Here is a 20,401-nt window from a genome sequence, read left to right as displayed (position 1 = left end):
TCCCCACATCTTTTCAAGCAAGCTGTTTGCTTTGAGCACTGCAGTGTGATGCAAATCTGTAGTCTGTTGCAGGGATGCTGGTCCATGCTGTATATTACTGGAACAGTTTATGAACAGCATAGGGGCTCTCAAAACCTGGAAGCAGCAGTATTTCAGGGTGAAAAATCACTCACTGTGCCTCTCTTGGTCCCTGAGACCAGTGAATTCAGGTGTTTCATTTACAGAAAAAACAAAGAAAAGGGCAGATTGTGTCAGCATAATAGATGTCGGCATATCTGTCAGTCCCAAAACCTGTAAATCCTTGGAAAAGGTACACCTTTTATCTTGTAGTATCTTAAAATAACAGCTTTCCTACAATAAGTTTTCCTGCTTTGCTAATTTAATTTTTCTGTTTTCTTGGAGCAGCTCCTGGTGCTATGATATTGAAAATGAGTCCTAGACATTCACCACAGTTCTGCAAAACCAAGGGCCATGCTTTTAATTATAACAATGGTGCCACTATTGTGTTTATCTCCTCTGCCATCCAAAGAATTCCAGCAGTTGCATTCCTGCACACTAGTAGGATGATTGACATTGTTGTAATAAGGTTAATGTTTAAACTTCCCACCCATAATAACTAAAATATCCAAAGATAAGGCTGAAAGTCAATTTGTAATTATCCCTGCTGTGCCAAGACATTGCAAAAGATTCTAAGTGGAGGGTAATTTAACTTTTCAGTCCTAGCTGTTAAAAAGCAGTAAAAGAAGGTGAAAAGCTCAGGGCATTTGTATATTGAGCTTGCAGGGAGGGGTAAAAAGGAGTTGTAATTCCTCCTTTTTCAAACTGGGAATGATTTTCTCTGTGTTCTACTGAAAATGTCCTTTTTATGTTTGGAATACATTAAGTTGTTTGCTGTTTGTTTACTGTCCACAGTACATGAAGGGAATAGATCATAGTTAGCAAATAAGCTACTAGAACATTTAGTATAAAATAATTCAATTGAAATACATTTCATACATAAAGACAACATGTGATAATTATTTGTAGTCATTCTAACTAAAGCACTGTCCTCAGAAGAAATAATATCTCTTCAGTCATATGTTCTGTGGCTTCTGTGAATGACCCATATTAATTCAATTTCTAGAAACTGGCTCTTTAAATTAATGTTGGGTAACTGCTTCCATGCTAGACTATTGAAATAAAGGTATTACATCATTGTCCAAACATGTCTACTTCAATAGAAGTATTTGTTTGCAAAAAAAGATATATATATTTTAGATCTTTTACACAAAGATCAGAATGCATGCCATTTTCCATTTCAGGCAAAGCATACATTTCAGATGTGGAAAAAGCAAGCATGTTGAAATAATTTGAGGCATGGGAATAGTCAGATCAGTCTTGGTAATTCAGAAGGGAGGGGTGCCCAATGTATTATTATGTTTCATATATTATTTTTCAAGCGATGGATGCAATCAGTCATCTTCTCACATATGGTTTGAAAAAAAATTGTCTTGCTGGCAAGTAAACTGTTATTTAAGTACACAATCCACGGTACTACAGAAACAGTTTTGCCAAACTTGCCCAAGTATTCTCACATCCTTAAAGATGGTATAAATATCATTTATGGCAAGCCGTTTACTTCAGACTATACGGAATGCCTTCCTGCTCCCCTGATCTAAGTGTCCCAGTTTGCATTATGGCCTTTATTGCTTCTGTTTGATGGAGTGATCAGTAAAAATTTAATGACACTATAAAATAATAAAAATGTCATTAATTTACCACGGATCCTGGATGCAGTGGTTGTAAAGTTACATTAATAAACAGAATATTTTTTACAACAAAAAGCATTGTTACGTGGGAACGTATAAATAACACACATAAATTTAAGAGCAATTTTACTGTTAGCACACACATTATTATGGAATAGCCAATAAGTGTATAAAACATAGTATATAAAATTTTATGAAAATATACTGTGCACATCAAAAATTCAGCTTTTATCTAAGTGCAGAGAAAAGCCATTATTGTGTGCTTACTGTTTCATTGCTCTTCTTTCACAAGATCACAATTTTATATTTGTTTCTAGTCATTTGAAGTTTGCAGCCTTTTCCAAGGCAGGGGCTAAGGCTTCCTTTTGCTTTACTCGGTGCTTCACTGAATCATTCTTTTTACCTTCCACACGTGAAGAAAAAATTAATACTTTCTGGCAGAACGTGACAGAAAAGTTGCTAATTTAATGCAAAGCTAAAAATAATGCCAAAGGGGTTGAAAGGCTTGCTTGGCGACACTGGAAATAAGGGATAACTATCTAGCAGTCTATCTGTCATCACTGGGGCTGCTCCATCACTGACTGTGATAATATGTGAATATGATGGATGCCACAGCCTTGTGGCTCATAACATTTAACATTCATCAGCTCTCACTAACGGGGGCTTTATAATTTAAATATCTTTATTTAATATGCAACATCTACCTCATACATCATAATTTCAAAGCACTTAGAGAACCAACATTCCTGCAAGACAGTTGAGCAGACTTTAATTTTTTCAATAACTTTTACGTTTTCTGCATGTTTGTGACTGACAACGCATAAATAAGTGCCTAATCATATTACAAAATGGAAAATTAAGGTTTGGCTGTAAGAAGGTTCTTTTTTCCTCTTCTCTTTTCTCATTTTGAAGAAAGGATTATTTTTGCTATGTGTTCAAAGTATAAAGAAGCACAAAGGATCTGATTTGTGTTGGGAAGCGCTTTCAGTTTCCTAATGCAAACTCCAACTGACTGTGTTGATCTTGTCAGGAGAAAGGGTTGTCAGTGTCTTCCTAAAACTTTTTTCTGAGATATAAATGGAAAAACTTAAAGTAACTATACAGTACAAGCTCCATAGCGATTAGAAAAATAAGGAAAAGAAAAATGTTCAAAATAGGGGTCAAAAGTGCTTTTCACAGGGGAGGAAACACCTGCACTGTCCATAGCAGTGCACTTTATTACAAGCTTACCAAAGTTTTCTGCTAATAGGGGTTAGGCAGGCAGCAATCGATCCAGTAGTTGATGCACATGTGTGCAGATGTAATGTATGTGTAGATAACATATTTGTTCATGCAGCCATGTGTACCAATTTATTTTTAATGAAGGCATGTCTTTTTTTTATTTTTTTTTAATCTAGGAATACAAAGTAGAGAATCAATCTTCATCTCAGTCATACTAGGGGAAATATGTACTTTTAAAAGATTTTTTAGTCTATTTTCTCTAGGATGAGTTTAAGACGGGAGCAAAGACATATCCCACTAAAAAGGATTTGAGCTTAGTGAGATGAGTTTATTCTCTTACAATAAATGTCATGTGAATTTGTTGTCTTTCATGGAATTGTAAAGGCATCTTCTAGATTAAAGCATTTTTAGTACTGGGGAAGATTTTCCTATTTTTTAAAGTTCTCTGAATCTGTGTAAAACCAATGCAAATATTGACCATTCTTTTCTATCATTATGATGACAATTTTTAGTAAAAAAAGCAAGCAAAGGAATGACTTCAAAAAGCATTTCAAAGACTGAAGTATATCTACCTTTGTTAAACCATCTCATGAGTTAGGAGGGGGTTATAAAGTAACTATAAATACAGCTCATTTTTTTTGACAAGAGCAGTTATTTTTATGGCATAAGTGCTTTCATTTTAGTGTTTCTGAACCTTATAATGCAATTTTTTCTTCTCTCATTTCACGTCAAAATATTGATATTCTTGTAGAAACTTTTTCTATTTTTTTTTATTTTTTTATTTTTGGTAACAGAATATTTTCTGGTAAAATCAAAGAGAATGAATGACTAGAAAGATATTCCAAATGTGCATATTGATATGTAGCTAGGTCTGTTGATTTTTATAGTGGAGAGGTATTCCTTCTTTTTTCTGAAACACACTTAAAGGCTATTCTTCCAAGACTACTGAAGGTGCAGTATTAACATCCTTAAGAAAAACCTTTAGTGAAAATATTTTGGAAGAGAAAATAAATGTGCCAAAAGCTGTTTTCTTAGCACTGATCTTTGTTTTTATCTCAACTGCAAATCAGCCCTTTGCAATGGAACACAGTATGTTTGATAAACTTATTTTTCATTCTCTCTACCCGTAAGACAGATCCCATCCTGATGATTCAAGTGTATTGTTACAATGCAGAACATTTTTCAGTAAAACATTGGGCCTCTACTATTGTACTGCCTTTCTGCAGGCAAATTTTATTTGTAACTCTTTCTTTACTCTTGAGTTCCTTTGTGTGTGTAAGCTCCTTCGTCAACCATGGATTTTACAGTAGAAAACAAGTGAGGTAATTAAGCAAATATAAAATGCAGAGTTACTTGTCTGACAAGCAGGAGATTCTGAGGAAACTTTAGAAATGCATTTAGGACCTGAAATGCCTCAGCTGCATGTTGTGGCAAATCCAGTGTCAGATTGAGCTTTCTTTTCCTGTGCAAATTAAACAGAGAATAATTTTAAAAATCCATGGCTGAAGGAACTGAAAGCATGAGGAATTGAAACAATTCCTCACTCTTCCTGATGGGATTTCATGACTGAAACACAATGACAATAGAAAAATAATAATATTGGAAAGCAGAAGCAGTTGGAGCTGGGGCAAATGAGGAGTCAAGGCCATGTTTTGTCCTGAAGTACATTTCCAAGTTTCTACCATCTTTTAGGAGAGAAATCTCACAATGTTTTCTCCTCATGTCTAGTATGCACAGCGCCGAACTAGGTCATTGAACAATAGACTGAACAGCAGTCAGCACTCTACTTCTGCATAATGCATTAAGTATAACATGGAGAAAATGTTCAGAGAGCTGAAAGCTGGTGTTTCACATCTGTAAATTCAAGCTGACATGACATTTAATATTGTTTCATAGTAATGAACAACAAGGTTTCATTCATTCACAAGTACAACATAATGCCAAGTTTAATCTGAAGAGGTAACAACAAGGCAAGAGGGAAAACATGCTGTGTTCCTTCAAATGAGAACGCTAAATTAATGATAACCATTGAACACTTTGCTACTGATACACAGCACTATGGAGACCACTATTGAGGAAGACAATATTACACTGCCTTTATAGTGCCCATGTCCAGGAGCTGAGTGAGGACCTGGGTTAACATATGAAAGACTTTTCAGTTTCCACTTTCTGGTTCCAGGTTTCTTATGGAAGTCTCCAGCTCTCAAAAGCTTTCTGTTTTTCTGAGAATGGGCATTCTTTTTCTTTTTTTTTTTTTTTTCTTTTTTCCTTTTTTCGTCTTCTTAAGTTCCCTTTTCACTGAGGTATAACTTAAATGTCTAGACAAAATAATATTGGTGCTGTCCTCCATTATTCCTATTTGAAATATTTGTCTTTGGAAATCTCTGCATAAAATTCAGACATGTTTTCACAGAGGTATGAATGCAAACTTAAATCTCAGAGTGGGGAAAAAGTGTTTTTTTTCATTAAAATACCAGTGCATTTCAATACAAACTCTTCTTTCAGCTTCTGAATTTTCATGTTTCCCAAATGTTGATTGTCTTTTTCAGTTTAAGTTGGAAAATAAGTGGAAAGGCAAAGTGAGCAGCATTGATCAGCACTGTGTGCTGCCAAGAGTGTTTTGTATTTGCATGTACAATCGTTTATGCATTATGGCACTGCAGATCAAAATAATCTCAAAGTTTCTGTATATGTTTCACATTTAAAACTGATTTTCATAAATGCAAACATTCAGAATCTGTAAAAAAAAAAAGAAAAAAAATGTCCCTGAGCTAAAATTCTAATTAGATGCATTCATTATTTGTTCAGATTTAAAAATATGGCATGTATCGGTGCATACCCATATGCACTGGCATATAATGAGAACTATCCTATATGGAGCATTAAGAGTCCTTCTGTTGTTTTCCAGGAAAGAACAAGGTTTGAAAATTTAGGCCCACAGTTAACAGGGAAACCCAATGAAGATGGAAAAATTGGCCCTGGTGTCATCGATCTTACAAGGCCAGAAGATGCAGAAGGTAAGTTGCAATTTTGATCATGGGTTATTGAACACTGCATCACAGGATGATATGGCTGAAATACTGCCGGTGTCATAAGTACTGTCTATGCTACATTCCAGGGTAAGACTCGATTGATTTCTGTCTGAATTTGTGAGATTTCAGTAAGTCCATATCAAAGTGTGGAGACATGAAAAGGATTGTGTAGCCCTTTTAGCCTCTGCAACACAACTGTCTTTTCCCCAAGCAGCTGCCAAATAAGTGTTTACGTTTTATATTCTTAATACAATTTTAGGAGATATTGAGAAAATTATCTCAGGAAGGATATACATTCCTCATTTTTTGTAGTGTTTAGCAGCTTTGAGGAAGGTTAGAGCATTTTCAGAAATCTGCCCATCGTGCATCACCTATTCAAGACTTAGGAAGCAGAATTCTATTCATAGGCAGCTATCAAATGATAATGGAAAAATAATTCATCTTTTCTGTATGAAAAGGTCTTTTTCATTATATAAGCCTGCAGTACATTCATTTTAGCAAGAGTTTATATACATACATATATATATATATATATGTTTTCATGCCTCAGGTGGAAGTCAGTGTTTATCAGGACTGAGTTGAGTCTCTAGCAGGATTACCATGCATGCTCTGGAAGTGGATGTCACTGGGATCCTCTCTATCCTATGGTACATTAGGGGAGCACATGTACACATAAAGGAGCCCTACCTGTCAGAAGATTAAGTACTATTCAGATACTATTCAGATTATGCAGGATTTTTCCCTCTCAATTTACTTCTGTTTGAGAATAATTTTGCCCTTTTTAAGCTGGGGAAATTCTAGTTATAGCTTAAGAAGGTGAAAACACCTCTGAATTTTTCCATTAACATCCAAACATCTGACAGATCCCAAGTCTGGTTTTTTTTCTTGGATCAAAAGAATAGGAGCAGTAAACTTTAGGGAGCTATTATTTATAAGCTTTGTTTATTCATCCTTAATACAATTTGACTGGCCACTGTTGTATCATCTATAAACAGAAAAATAACAAACAGAATGTAGGTAAAAAAATAATTTCCAGACAGATGTTTTGCAATGATTCTTTATTTTCTAGAAAAAAGGAATCAGGAGATACATGGACTTTCCAAAACACTTTTTGACCAATCAGTTATTTATATAGAGTGTTTTATAAGTAATGGGGTTTTTTTGGTCAGTTTGGGTGAAAAGTTGTAAGGGGCTACTTACAGATGCACAGTGACTGGTTTAGATGACATCAGGCCTCTGACCCCATTGTTGCTTTAGCTAATTTCCTTCAATTCATCCATTCTCCTCCTAGTGTTCTTAATTTAGTATCTTGATACCCCTCGTGGCACTGACAGCCTCCCCTGTTACTGGATAGTGCAGAGAGAAGCTTTGCCATATGTAACCCAAGCTACAGTGATGTGTGCCAGTTTAAGGACAGTGTGCATGTCTTTCTAGAGCTACTGGGGCACTTTGAGGCATGGTGTCTTTCCACATTAGAAATTTGAGTTCATGAATGGATTCAGATTTCCAGAATTTGTTTAGCAGCCAAGAGATATCTCTGGAAAAGAGATTCTGGGTGCATAGCACTGCTGATCTGAAAAAAACATTGGCAGGAATTCTAAACTGAGCTGCTTATTTGTCCTTCTTGTTGTAGACAAGGTGAATTTAGATCTTAGCTGGATGAAAGAAAAAGACATTCAAAATATAACCTAAGTTTTGCCCCTTATATTTGGCAAGCAGGCTAAGAGATGGCACTTCTAGCCTAACATAATTTACAGTGGAAGTGCACTGCAACAGTGCTGCTGAAATATCATCAGTTAAACTGTGGTCTCTGATATACTGTACCATGCTACAGACTCTGCCCAGCTTCTAATTATTGTGAAACTATTAGAGCTCTTTCTGGGTTTGTCAATGTTTTTTATGCGTGTTCCTATTATTTTGTGTTTCCAAACTTCAGCTCTGGGTTACTCTGAAACTTGACAGCTTACTCTTTAGAATAATAGAATCATTTAGTTTCGAAAAGACCCTTAGGATCATCAAGCCTGATGCAGCACTGCCAAGTCCATGATGAATCCATATCCCAGAGTGCTGAATCTTCTAAATACCTTCTGGGGTGGTGACTCAGCTGCTTCCCTGGGCAGCATGTCCCAATGCTTTTCAACATTTTCAGTAAGAAAGGTTTCCTTCATATCAAATCTAAACCGCCCCTGGCACATTTGAGGCCATTTCTTCTTGTCCTATTGCCTCTTCCTTGCGAAAAAATACTGAGCCCCACTTCTCTGTAGCCTACTTTCATGTTGTTATAGAGTGATAAGGTCCTCCCTGAGCCTCCTTTTCTCCAGGCTAAACATCCTCATCTCCATCAGCCTCTCATCATCAGACTTGTGCTCCAGACCTTTCACCAGCTTTGTTTCTCTTCTTTCACTTCCTGTAAGAATGCCTTGTTGCATTTCATTGTGTTGCCACAGTCACAATCTTGGCTGAATGTCAAAGGTTCCTAATAGGCATAGTCATGTTCTTCAAAGACTGCATGTGTTTCACACCTTTCTGTATTGTCATTTTTACTTTAAATCTTTTCTTCCTTTTTTTTTTTTTTTTTTTTTTTTTTTTAGATACTGTTGGAATCCAGGCTGCTGTAGAAATCGTTAGCTAATATTTCTGTGGTTTATGTGTGCTGGTACACATATAAAACAGGAATAAAGATTCCTGAAGTAACATATTGATGGCCAACTTTTGATGCCCTATCTTTTCTTGTCAGAGATACATCCAGATCTCTGAGGCCTGTGCAGTTGTGACACAGTGAATGGATGGCTGTTAGATCTGCCAGGTGGTTTTACTATCACCACCAGAATTCAAGGACTTCAGAGTTATGAAATTCACTACATTTAGAGAAGATATTAACAATTTTCAGAGTGTTCTTTTAAAAGGATAATGGGGGCAGGTGTAGGGGTGGGGTAGTGGTGTAGCAGATTTTTTCCTAAGCTAAGGATTCCAAATTTAGTCCCACTGCTGGCCATAAACTGGGGGAAATGCAGTTTGGGTTTTATTCTAATCCCCTCAGTGGTCTAGAGCAAAGGCGCTCTGGAAGTGCAGTTTCACTCCCTGCCGACCTGCACATGTGCATTTCCACAGGAAACTGAAGTGAGCAGAGACGCAGTGCATGTCTGTCCATCCCAACAGGCATTTGAGATAGACCAGCTCTAGGAAGTTCTCCTGATTCCCATAGTTTTGAAACAACACTTAAGGTTCATGTAATTTGTTAGAAGACATACCAGCAGACTTCTGTTTTATGGAATGCCTTTATATCTAACAATGATTTCTCTCTACTCCTTACATAATTTCTATAACATATGGCTGTGATCTGAGTCTGACATGATCAGAGTCTTGTTTTCCTGTGATTTTAGAAGTGCTTGTGATACTAGCTCATTGACCAGAAGCTGAAACTACAGGTTTTTGGGTTTTTTTCCGAGTCATGAATTATAAGTATTATAAGTATTCTTTAAGCTTAGAAATTAGACAAATATGAATTTTTTTTTAGCTTATTGTCCCTGCCCAGTGTGTGAAAACCTTTTCAAGATTAATTAAAGGTAGGATTAATTAATGGTTGCTAGTTGTACTTTCAGAGATACAAAGTTGTCTTCAAAGTTTGTGTTGCTCATAATGAGCTAACAGTCATCTGAATGGAGGTCTGAAAATCATTAGCAAGAGCTTTATATTGAATATGACATAAACCAATACTTCTATTACTTCTTTAGCCACCAGAAGGACTGAGCTATCTGCATTAAAAATCATCCTCATACTGTATTTAAAACATTGCCACTTACTGTGACACCATTGATGAATAAGCCACAGCTGTTATCCACTTGTGTCATTACCTGAAATCCCAGTTGCCATGTTAAAATATATGATACATCTGTAGTTAGCAAAATTCAAAAACTTGATTTGAAAGCCTCATAAACATTTGGTGACTGGTATCCAAAATTATAAACAGCCGATTAGAGAACTAAACAAGGATTTTTCTTTCCCCAGAAACATGAAAATTAATATTTTAAAGGACACAACTCTTCCTGTAGGTGGCTTCATAATTTTGAACATTTGGGGTTGTCAGTACTGAAATATAGCTAACACAGGGATGGATGCACCAAGACAGCTTTGAACATAGGTATAGTTAAACCCTCTCTTGAGCATGACTGACATACATCAGCTGACCAGAGTGTGTAGAGTGTAGTCAGGAGTCATAGGTAAGCCTGTAAGATCAGAAACCTATGTAATTGTTTAGTATTCAGCATACTAAATACTAAAGTATCTGGTTCTCAGTTATTGAGAATATTGGATTATGTGAATAAGTTTTTGGTTCAGGCTCTAGAAAAAGGCTTTCCTTTCACAGATGCTCACTTTTGGGTGATTGTTCTGCTTCTTTTGAATTGTAAAATGTGCTCAGTGCTTATGGATCCTTCTGATTTTGTGGATGTGGTCAAATTCTTTGGAAATTTGTAGGAAGTGTGTTAAGATTTTATTTTATAGTAGATAGAAATCTGCAGGGTAGACCTAACACTCTTGTTGACAATTACTGATTTTACCTTAGTTGCATTGTGGTTTACTTCAGTGGTCATATTTAGAGATTCAAATTCCATCAAAACCTGACCTTCATTCCTACCAAAGAATTGGATCTATTAAAATGTAATTTTCTTGATTGGATCCTAGGTTCAGAGAAAAAAAATATCTGAATGTTATTGTTTTGCCACTATCTCACAGTGGGATTTTGTAGAAGAAAAAAACCTTATCTGTATCTGGTTTTCCTTAGTGAAAATAAGATGCATTGCAAAGCTGAATTAATTTTTAGAAAGCAAATAGAAATAGATGAAAATGCCTTATTAGTATTTAACATTTAGTTCCATGTTCATTCATGTTGATATTTTAGAATCAGGGGCTTGTGAATTAAATATTTGGCCTTGCAGTTTGCCATTTGGGAAAACATACAAAAAGAGTTCTGGGTCCTGTTTTGATGTTTGCATTCACATTTTTCACACTGTAGTTTTCTTGATTCTGTAAACCTTTTGTTTAGCACTTGCTGCTTCTTTCTTTGATACTATTCTACCAGTGTGTGCTAATCATGGACCAGAAAGGTAGGTACATGTCTGCTAGTTAGGATAGAAACAGTTAAGTAATATGGTGGGATCTGTCTATCCATTTTGCTTGTATCTGTATATTTATTTGTCACTGTATTATACTAATGAGATTTTTCAAAGTATCCCAGAGGATAACTTTTGCTATGAAACCTAGCTGTAAAGTCAGTCCTCAGCATGGGCTTGGCACCAGCCCATCCCCTTAAATTAATTTATTTAGTGTCGGAGTCCTTAGTGCCTGTGTCCTTCCTTGCAATGCTTGCTGTCTCTTACTTCAGCTTGTAAATTCCTTGGTTTAAAGATTGTGATTTTCTGTATATCAAATCATGGTTTGAGATTACACATATTTAAGCTTTATCTGTGTGTTCCTGGTGTCTTTGACCCATGCTCCAAGTAAACTAAACTTCCAAGCTAGTTGCAAGCTAGATAACCATTGGTAATCGACTGGTTCCAGTGTAGTAAGGCCTAGCTTAATGTTAACTCTAGTTCAGTTTTTCGTCTGAGCCTGATTTTGGGCCAGGTTTTTGGACCTGATTTTTTAATCCAGACTTGGAGGAGAACAAGCTGACCTCATCTTTTAGAAGAAAACATTCCAATTCATCAGTAAGCTTAAGAACCCAGTTCTGCAGCATTTCAGATGATAGATTTGTTGTCCAACATAAAAATTCAGTGAATAGCCCAAGATTCCCTGCAGTTAATAGTCAACAGTCTTTTTATGTGCAGGAAATTAGCTCTTCTGATTCTAATTTGACTAGAGCTAGCCATGTTGCAAGGAATGTTGTTGCAAAACAGGAGATTCTACCTGCCCAAAAACAAGGGAAATTAAATGGTAGAGAAAGAAATGGTGTTAGACATCATCCATTATTTAACCAGCTGCCAGAGCATGGTAAAAAAAGAGTAGCTGTAATTGCATGAGCAGCAGTGAATGTGAATCATGTGAAGGAGAGGAATGATTTAAGTGAGGAAAAGACAGGGAGGAAAGAATATGGGAGAAACATGAGAAAACCAAGATAGAAGGGGAGCACGAGGCTGATCTATGAGGCTGAGGAAAAACTGCCACCAAGTTCTGTCCATCTGTCAAAGTGTCATTTTCTCCCTCCGTGGCAAGAGAGCAGACATCATGACCAGTGCCTGGGTTTTGCACACCTACTAGGTGTATTATTAAAGGAGCACCTCTTCCATGTGCTCAAAGCCTCAACAACCTCATACACGCATAGTAGCAAATAATTGCTTATACAAAAAGGTGAGGTTTTCTTCTCTACTTTAAAAAAAGTTGGCTTTGAGCAGCTGAAGAGGCAGGTGAAAGGGAACCATACACTTGCAGGCAGATCAACCTTGGCAGGCTGCCAAGATGATCCAAACCTGTGAGGTGACTTGTTTAACACACTCCTGTGCAGAGGTGTAAACAGCAGGTAGCACAGGCAGGGTAAAGCATCACCTACTTTTCTGACAGTGCTTCATAAATACCGGAGGAAAGAATTCCTCTCCAGGCCAGAATTTGTTGCACATAAATATTTGTAATAGTTGCTATGGCAGTTGAGAGGAGAAAGATGAAAATCAGAAAACAGTGAAAGCTGTCTGAAAACAAAGAAATGTATCCAGAGAGTAAGCTCAAGTACTGGAAATTTTATTGCCCTGAATTCTTGTTATAGACCTTTGATTGCAAAAACACCACCCCAAAACAAAAAAACAAAAAAACAAACCCAAAACTTCCCAAATTAATAATTGTATCTCCATATTTAAAGCTAAAATAACTTATTATATTAATAAGTCCAGATGCTAAAATAATCACTAATTGTAGTTGCCATTTTTAACATCAATGAATCTGATTGTGTCTGACACATGAGTGATATCCTTAAATTTTCCAGAATAACTCGTAACAGATAGGAATCTGGGATGAAGTGCTTAGGCATGGTATTTCAGTTGCGTTGGATGAGATTTAGTGCTTCAGCCCTGGAGTAACTCAACACCTGCAGATGGGATAGGAATAAGACATCTTTAAGAACCATCCCATCACTTTTCTGATGGCAACCACTTCAAGCATCTCATTGTTGCCAACATCTCCATAACATTTTAGAGGAGGAACTGAAAAATCCATGCTGGGAGTGTGTGGACTGATCTTTCCATAACATTGAAACTTATTCCTGTCAAGACACTAGTATTTAACATATAGTGTGCTTCTCATTTTCAGAATAACAAATCTGTGTATCCTCCACAACTGTTGACTTTGGATTTTTTACTGTCTTAGGTATTTTTTTTCCTACTGCTAAATATGAGGCTTTCTTGTCTGACATTACCAAGCTACTGTAATTGGTTCTTACAGAATAGTATCTTTATTTTAAAAAATTACACTTAGGATTTTTGATTTTGTACAATTGGCCACTTTTACAATGCCCTGAGTTTTACATAGGGTTGCCTATTAGCACAGTTATAACTGAGAGCTTTTCATTATTTCAATTATATAGTAAAACATTATTTTCAGGAATTTAGGAGGTGGCTGTAAAAAGCAACCGCAGGCTGCAGTTTTACACAGAAAATCTTTGCCCATGAGAAAATTATTGTCACAAATGCTGAAAGTATCAGTTAGTATACGTAGCTATTTTTCAGGAGGACTGACTGAAAAATTAAATATAGTAATTCAGTGGTTTAAAACATTTTTTCACACTCATGTACAGCCACCAGGTGTAAAGCACTCCATGGTCCTGATTCTCTGGAGGTTTCTTTCTAGTGCTCCAATATGACAAAAGAAGCTTGGAGCTCCGTAAAATAGTGTAAAATTTCCAGGCACAACTGAATTTTCAGTTGATGGAGAAAGCCACCATTATATCACACTGAGTGAAGGAGGGAGGAATCCTGCCCTTCTTTGTTAAATCCTTGAGCACAGGGAGTGGAGCAGAAATATGAATACACTAAGGGAAAAACATCATATATCCTGGCTAAGCATGAGCAATTGGTACAGATTCAAACAAGCCCTCTTTGTACAACGGTCTATTTTTATAAGTCTAAAATGCAAACCATTTTCTCCTTCAGGAGCCTCAGTATCTCAGAAATAGAAAAGTGTTTAGGATCATTTGCTTTTCTTCCATGTAGATATGCAGTGTCTAAGCAAGTACCTAGTGAGGAACTTGGTAGCAAGGGGAAAATATTTCCTTAATTTGTACTTTGATTTAATTTCATGGGATTAGTGGTCCAAAGAGTATGTAGTGTGAGCATTGCAGCATCTTCATAAATTCTGCAAACAATAAATGATTGTGCTTTCAATTTGGCAGGGGTGGTTTCAGATGAATTAAAAAAAATATAATGATTTTTAAATTTTCATGTAAGCCCTATTTCATGGCAAGCACTATATTTTTTATCCAAACTAGGTAAATGTGGTCACATATTGAGACATGCTGTTGCCATATTTGTAAAAATTTCTTCCTGGTTTTTCTCACAAATCTCAAATGGCCAGGGGTACCTTACTTGAAAAAATTAGCCTGCAGAACAGCTCCTGTTATCATGCTGCTTCTGCTTCTCTCTTTTCATGTTATATTACTTACTAATTACATTATCAGTTGTTGTAATATCAGCATCCCATGTTAAAGGCAAGAAGAATTGGCATATGCATATCCTAGTCCCAGTTCCTTGCTAATTATTGATACGACAAGTGGAAACAGCTAGCACTGGATGGAAGGAATTCGGTTTATTGATACAAAGAATGATGTTGCATCATTCAAAAAGTGACATTATTGAAGATTGAATGCAGGAAATGGATCACTAAAGCAGTGGCTGCAACACATTTTAAAATCTTTTGCTAAGTATTCTGCATTTCTTAATCACGTAATCATATAATTTGAGGAAGGTGGTTTTGTAAAACCCTCTCCCATTGTTAAACATAATTCTCTTTTACAAACTTGTAACTTACAAACACTGTACTTTAGCTTTTAAAAATCATTGTTTTGGTAAAGAACATGTGAGCAAGCAATGAACACTGTTCAGCCACACCTTGAGCAATGCATCCATCAAATATGAAGTCAGACTGCCTTCTTTCTCTGTCCTTAATTCCTGTCTGTCATTTCTCCATCTTAAAACAAAACAAAGCATTGACTGAAGTATGAATGGATCACTATGGCCCTTGTTCAAACAGGACTTTTTCAACAAAAAAGCTTTTAGGGATGACTGAAGACTGCAGAATTAGCCTCTGTGTTTTAAATTAATGTTGTGTTTTCTGGGTGTTCTAGGTGACACTCATGTAATAAGAAATTTGAAATGATGTGAATAACAGCTACACTAGCAGTAATACTGTTACTTTTATGGAAACATTTTTATGTTAAATAGATTAGTGCATTCTTCTTTATGATTAATATAGTATGATTAATATGATTAATATAGTAACAAGAATTGCTTAGCTGGTAGACCAGCTGTGTTTTTCTGAAAAATAAAATCAAATTCATAGATCTGGTCATATACCTAACAATAATGGTTAGTATTTTTTCTCTTGGACCAGGCTGTTTCATCCATGATTTTCCTTTCTATGGGCCTCTATTTTCCTCAACTGAGTATGAAATGACATATCAAAGGGATGCAACAACAATATTTATGGCTTGAATAATGTAGTTTGTTGTTAGATCTGATGACTGGCAATCCCTTACTTCTGGCATCATTACTTAGGCTGAAAAATTTTCAACTTAAATATTATTCGTATTTCTCTTGTATCAATAACATTGAAGTCAGAATGGGGTTGTTAGCATTTAATTAATTATCTGTGAAGGGTCTTGAAGTCTGCAAGTGGCACATGATTGAAAAATATGATGACACTTAAACACCTCCCCAAATTTATAGTAGAGGCTGCTTCTTCATCCCAGTTTCTCTATGGATGTTTCGTGGATCTTCACAGAGTAACTCTTATGTTATGCACATATGTGACTATGCCAGCCATCAGGAGCTAAAGTCAGGCCTCAAGCCCTAATTAATTCAGTTAATATCTCATATAATTTAAAGCATTATTCTATTGTTTTAGCCATAGTCCATGCAAAGTTTCCATGAGGGTTTGCTTTGCCATAGAATGTGGTCAAGAAATCTAAACTGTTTGTGTAAGCCATCAAACAAGTAGCTGCATTTAGCAGTATTAATTCATTTAAATAGCACAGATTTGGGCACGGCTGGCTGTGTGAAGCGTGGATGTGCTAGCAGCTTATTTAGAATTATTGTTTTGGTATTTATTAGGGCACAGCTAACAATTCAGCTTTAAGCACTGATGAGCGAGCTGGTGGAGCTGAGAACAGTTGCTTTGATTTCACATGCAGCAGATATTCCACTCTTAATTTTAGCTTTAGACTTTCAATTGGGGAAAGATGTATATGCAGGTTGTGAGTATGGCTGTAAAAACTGGTGCTGTGTTTTAATTGAGATTAAGTATTTTGCTTGCATATGTAAAACAAATGTACTAAAAAAAGTAAACTCGCTGCCACCAAAACTGAAAACAACGCACTCTGGAAAATATATGCTGATGTATAACTGGCTAGAATTTCCTTCATTTTGCAAAGCCACGAGCCACATGCATCAGCTCTCCACAAAGTCATTAGGTCTTTTTAAACTCAGATGAAAAACATTAACAAATACCACAAAAGGCTTTAGTATGGCCCCTTTGTTCATTCACATATGGCAGTTTATAACTCCTGCACCACTTGGGTTGTGTGTTTGTTTAAGCTGCCTCCATCAGGCCAGCCCTGAAAGAACAAAAGACATCTTGAACGATCCTAAGCAGGAAATGGACTAATCTAAACATGGCTTGTGACACTATAAGTAGAATAGAATGGGGAGGGATTGATTAGTCATTAATGTCCAATTGACTCCATATGGATGTTGCAATAATAAGGCCTTTTTCAGTGCAGTAGCGGAGTTATTGAATTAGAGGTTTATATTTCCTCAGAGCTGACCTTAGGGAATTCCCAGTTGGTTCTTGTTGATGTTTTAAAGAGAACAGAGTCTCTTAGCAGGAAAACAAGAAGTCATCATAATGAAGTGTTGCTTGGATGTAGCTAACCTGTGCTACAGTATATTCCCACCTCTTAGTATTTACTTAGGACATTTCAGAATCCTTGCAGGTGAAAAATTTTAGAGGGCATTTAAATATTGCAGTATTTCACAAATTGCTTGTGGCTTTCCCAGTTTTTCTCCCCATTCATTCACTGACATGCAGCCGGTGAGAAGTGTTCAATGCTCAAATTGCAGCTGAATAATATTTATTTAGCATTTGGAACAAAAGCTGCCTGACAAACAGAACATTTGTGTCACCCCTGTTCCAAACCTAGCCATGTTTCCAAGTGAGGATTTTGCCAGTGATGATAAGACATGCCAGTAAGGACAATAACTCATGAGGTATCTGTTTATATTGCCTCTCTTGCTGGTAATAAAGAATGAGAAAATCTGAATGGTATTGGGGATGAAGAAATAAGAGGCAGGCAAGGGGCAAAACAGATAAATGTTATTCTACAACTGCTACATGTCGCTTAGATTACAATGAAGTAGTCGTAATTATTGTAACTTTTTCTAAAATTGATAACCCAAATAGTAGTTAAATGACTGCTCTTGTGTTCTAAGCTTGCCAAAGCTGCTCTTTCCATTCTGTTCTTTCCATATTTGTATTTTTCTGTTTGATTTTAAATACTGCTATATGTTTCACAGAGTCTGCATTTGTCTGTACACAGGTTAAGAGCAGCACAGAGGACTGCCAAGCTGGTTTTCCATTCTCCCTGTTTTTATGGCATTTCCATGTTTATGAGTTACCCATCTCTTGCAGTAAAAGAGTAACTCCTGTTTGCAGGTTTATCAGGTTCTGGTCTCTGCAGTGCTAGCTGTATCACCACAGACAGGGCCAGACATTTTGGAGGTCACAATCAGTCTTTTCCAAACTAGGCAAATATGTCACCTCAGTTTAATGAATAACTAATGATAGGACCTTTACTACTAGCCAGTCATTTTCATACCAGAAACATGGAAAGATTGTCTTTATTTCTATGTATCCTGTCTTGGTGTGTGTCCATGGAAGATGATCTGCAATGTATTCTCTAGATTAGCCAGACTCATTAATTGGGAGTAAGTCAGGGGAAATGTATCACTTCAAACATGAATCAATGGCAATAGTGTGAAGAGTAATTAAGCAGTAACAGTGTGACTGATAAAAATCTCTTTCTTTTTGCTGTCACTTCTATTCTCTCTTTTCCTCATCTTTTTCTCAGCCTTTTTTTTTCCTCCTTTGTATCACTATTTCTATCTATTTGTTTTCTGGTAACAATAAAGGCCCAATTTCAGGTTTTGTTGTAGATGATGTTCAAAACAGAAGGTAAACCGACATCCCAGTAAAGACACTAGGATTAACCCTAATGTGGCCAAGATTTCAGGAAGCATGCTGAGGGATTACGCTTGTCCTAAAATTCATTTCATTAGTAAGTGTAAGAAACTCAGATAAAGGCAGGGCTAAATAAATAAACAATGTAACAATTATTATTTTAGGTTTCTCAACATTTATATCACATGAGGATGTTTATCTTTCTTGATGATCAGATTCTTTTATCTTTCTAATGTTCTTGATTAGAAAGCTCTTTAGAAATGAAAGTATTGTTGGAAACTATTTTCATGAAGCTATAGCATTTTTAGATTTATTCTGTGGCCTTCTTTGCCTCATTATTGCCCCTAGAGCAGTATGGAATCCAGCTTTCACAGAGGGGCTGCCTGCCATATAGCCACAAAAAATGATCACCCTTCTTTAATCTGTTTTTAGTCTTAAATCATCAAAGTTATGACAAGTTGAGCAAATGCAAAGGATCTACGAAGTAAGGCAGTGAACACATCCAGAAATGTCACTTTGAGGATAGCTCCTGTCTTTAGTCCAAAATATAGAGTTCTTTGCCAGCTAAGCCACTAGGTCAGCCAAACTGCTTTTGCAATAATTTTAAATTCTGACCAGACCCTTAATTCTGAAAATCCCTCCTCCTGTGATTGCAGTAGGAACAGTAACTGGCAGATAGAGAACTAGTTGCCATAGAGAGACAATTACCTATTCCTTCTCGTCTTGCCCTTCACTGGTAATACATTTACATTTTATCTGTTATTTTTGGTTTATTAGTTATTAGAATTTCCTGAAAATATTTCCAGAAAGATTTAAAACACCTACTTCTTTGCACTTGCATATATATTTTTGTTAAAAATTTCAGGTATCTATTTGAGCCTCTGTCAGTACTAACTATAATTATCACAATAGGAAAAAACTCCATACTTTGTTAAATCTGTTGAAATTGTTTTTATAGGGCACAATAAAGTCAAAATATCTGTTTGTCAGGATGAAGCACCTGAGAACAACCAGCTTGAAAGCTTGTTCTTACGTGTCTCAACTTGTAAAACCTCACTGAGCATGTGTATTTGTATCATTAGCACCTCATTTCTAATCTAAAAAGGTACTGAGATCTTCTGACTTCCCCCATGGAATCGTATGCTACAAGAACTATTTTAATGTAATGCTTTATATGCTGAATATAATTCTGTGGTTCTGAGACAGAAAACCATGAAGACTATATTGCTTTAGTTATTTGCAGAAGTTCATTTTGCAGTTGCTATTGTGATGGCCTATAGGTCAGCTTGCAAATATTTCCCCAGAGATCAAGCTCAAAGAACATCAACTCTTTGGCTGCTTTTTCAAGTGCTTCAAGTATGGACTTGCATAAAGCAGATGCAGCCAGACTTGACCTTCTTGGGATGGTTGTAATTTACTACTCCAAATAAGAATTGTTTTCTAACATAACCTTTCTATGAAAACAGTTAATTTGTGATGGTTTCCTGCCTTCTTTTATTTTTTTCTCTTTCTTTTTTTCTCTTTTTTTTTTTTTTTAATTCCATCTAGATTACATCCAGATTAAAAATGCATGTATAATCTTGCTCCTAGTAAAACTACTCTTTACCTGCATTAGGATTGAATAGTCCAAAATTGTGTAAGAAAGGGCTAAGGACAAACTTTTCCTTAGCTGTAGTGATTAAGTACCTTTGGGAAAGTAAAAGCTGGAAAGAGATCCTATGGAGTCAAATATGTCTTTCATGTGCTGTGAGTAGAGCAGCTGAATCAAAAATTGAAACTTTTGCATAAATAAGAATTTGTTTTTGTCACCAGCTTCCAAATTGCCCGTATTAGTAGTAATATATTTTTATTACATTATCTTAAAGGATAGAACAATTGTTACGTGCTACATTTGACTTTTCTCAAACTATCTAGCTCTTTGTCTCAAATACTTCAGTGTTGACGTACTATGTTTGCAGCTTAATG

At 36.1% G+C, this 20,401-nt stretch overlaps 1 protein-coding gene across 11 annotated transcripts in view; it reads left to right on the top strand.

Annotated features, from left to right (window-relative positions):
• The window catches only part of SOX6 (SRY-box transcription factor 6), a 372,529-nt gene that overhangs the window by 333,093 nt on the left and 19,035 nt on the right, over positions 1 to 20,401 (top strand). For all 11 annotated transcript variants that reach the window (XM_088057366.1, XM_088057365.1, XM_088057364.1 and 8 more), the window contains one exon: positions 5,878 to 5,986. In XM_088057366.1, coding sequence (XP_087913492.1) covers positions 5,878 to 5,986 — 109 coding nt within the window. The remainder of the gene's footprint in view (positions 1 to 5,877; positions 5,987 to 20,401) is intronic.

Source organism: Pseudopodoces humilis, chromosome 7 (genome assembly GCF_049639895.1).
Source record: "Pseudopodoces humilis isolate 2021_Gansu_Grassland_sample_001 chromosome 7, ASM4963989v1, whole genome shotgun sequence".
Taxonomy (NCBI): Eukaryota; Metazoa; Chordata; class Aves; order Passeriformes; family Paridae; genus Pseudopodoces; species Pseudopodoces humilis.
The sequence above is the reverse complement of the archived record's forward strand: the minus strand, read 5'-3'. Positions and strand labels throughout refer to the sequence as shown.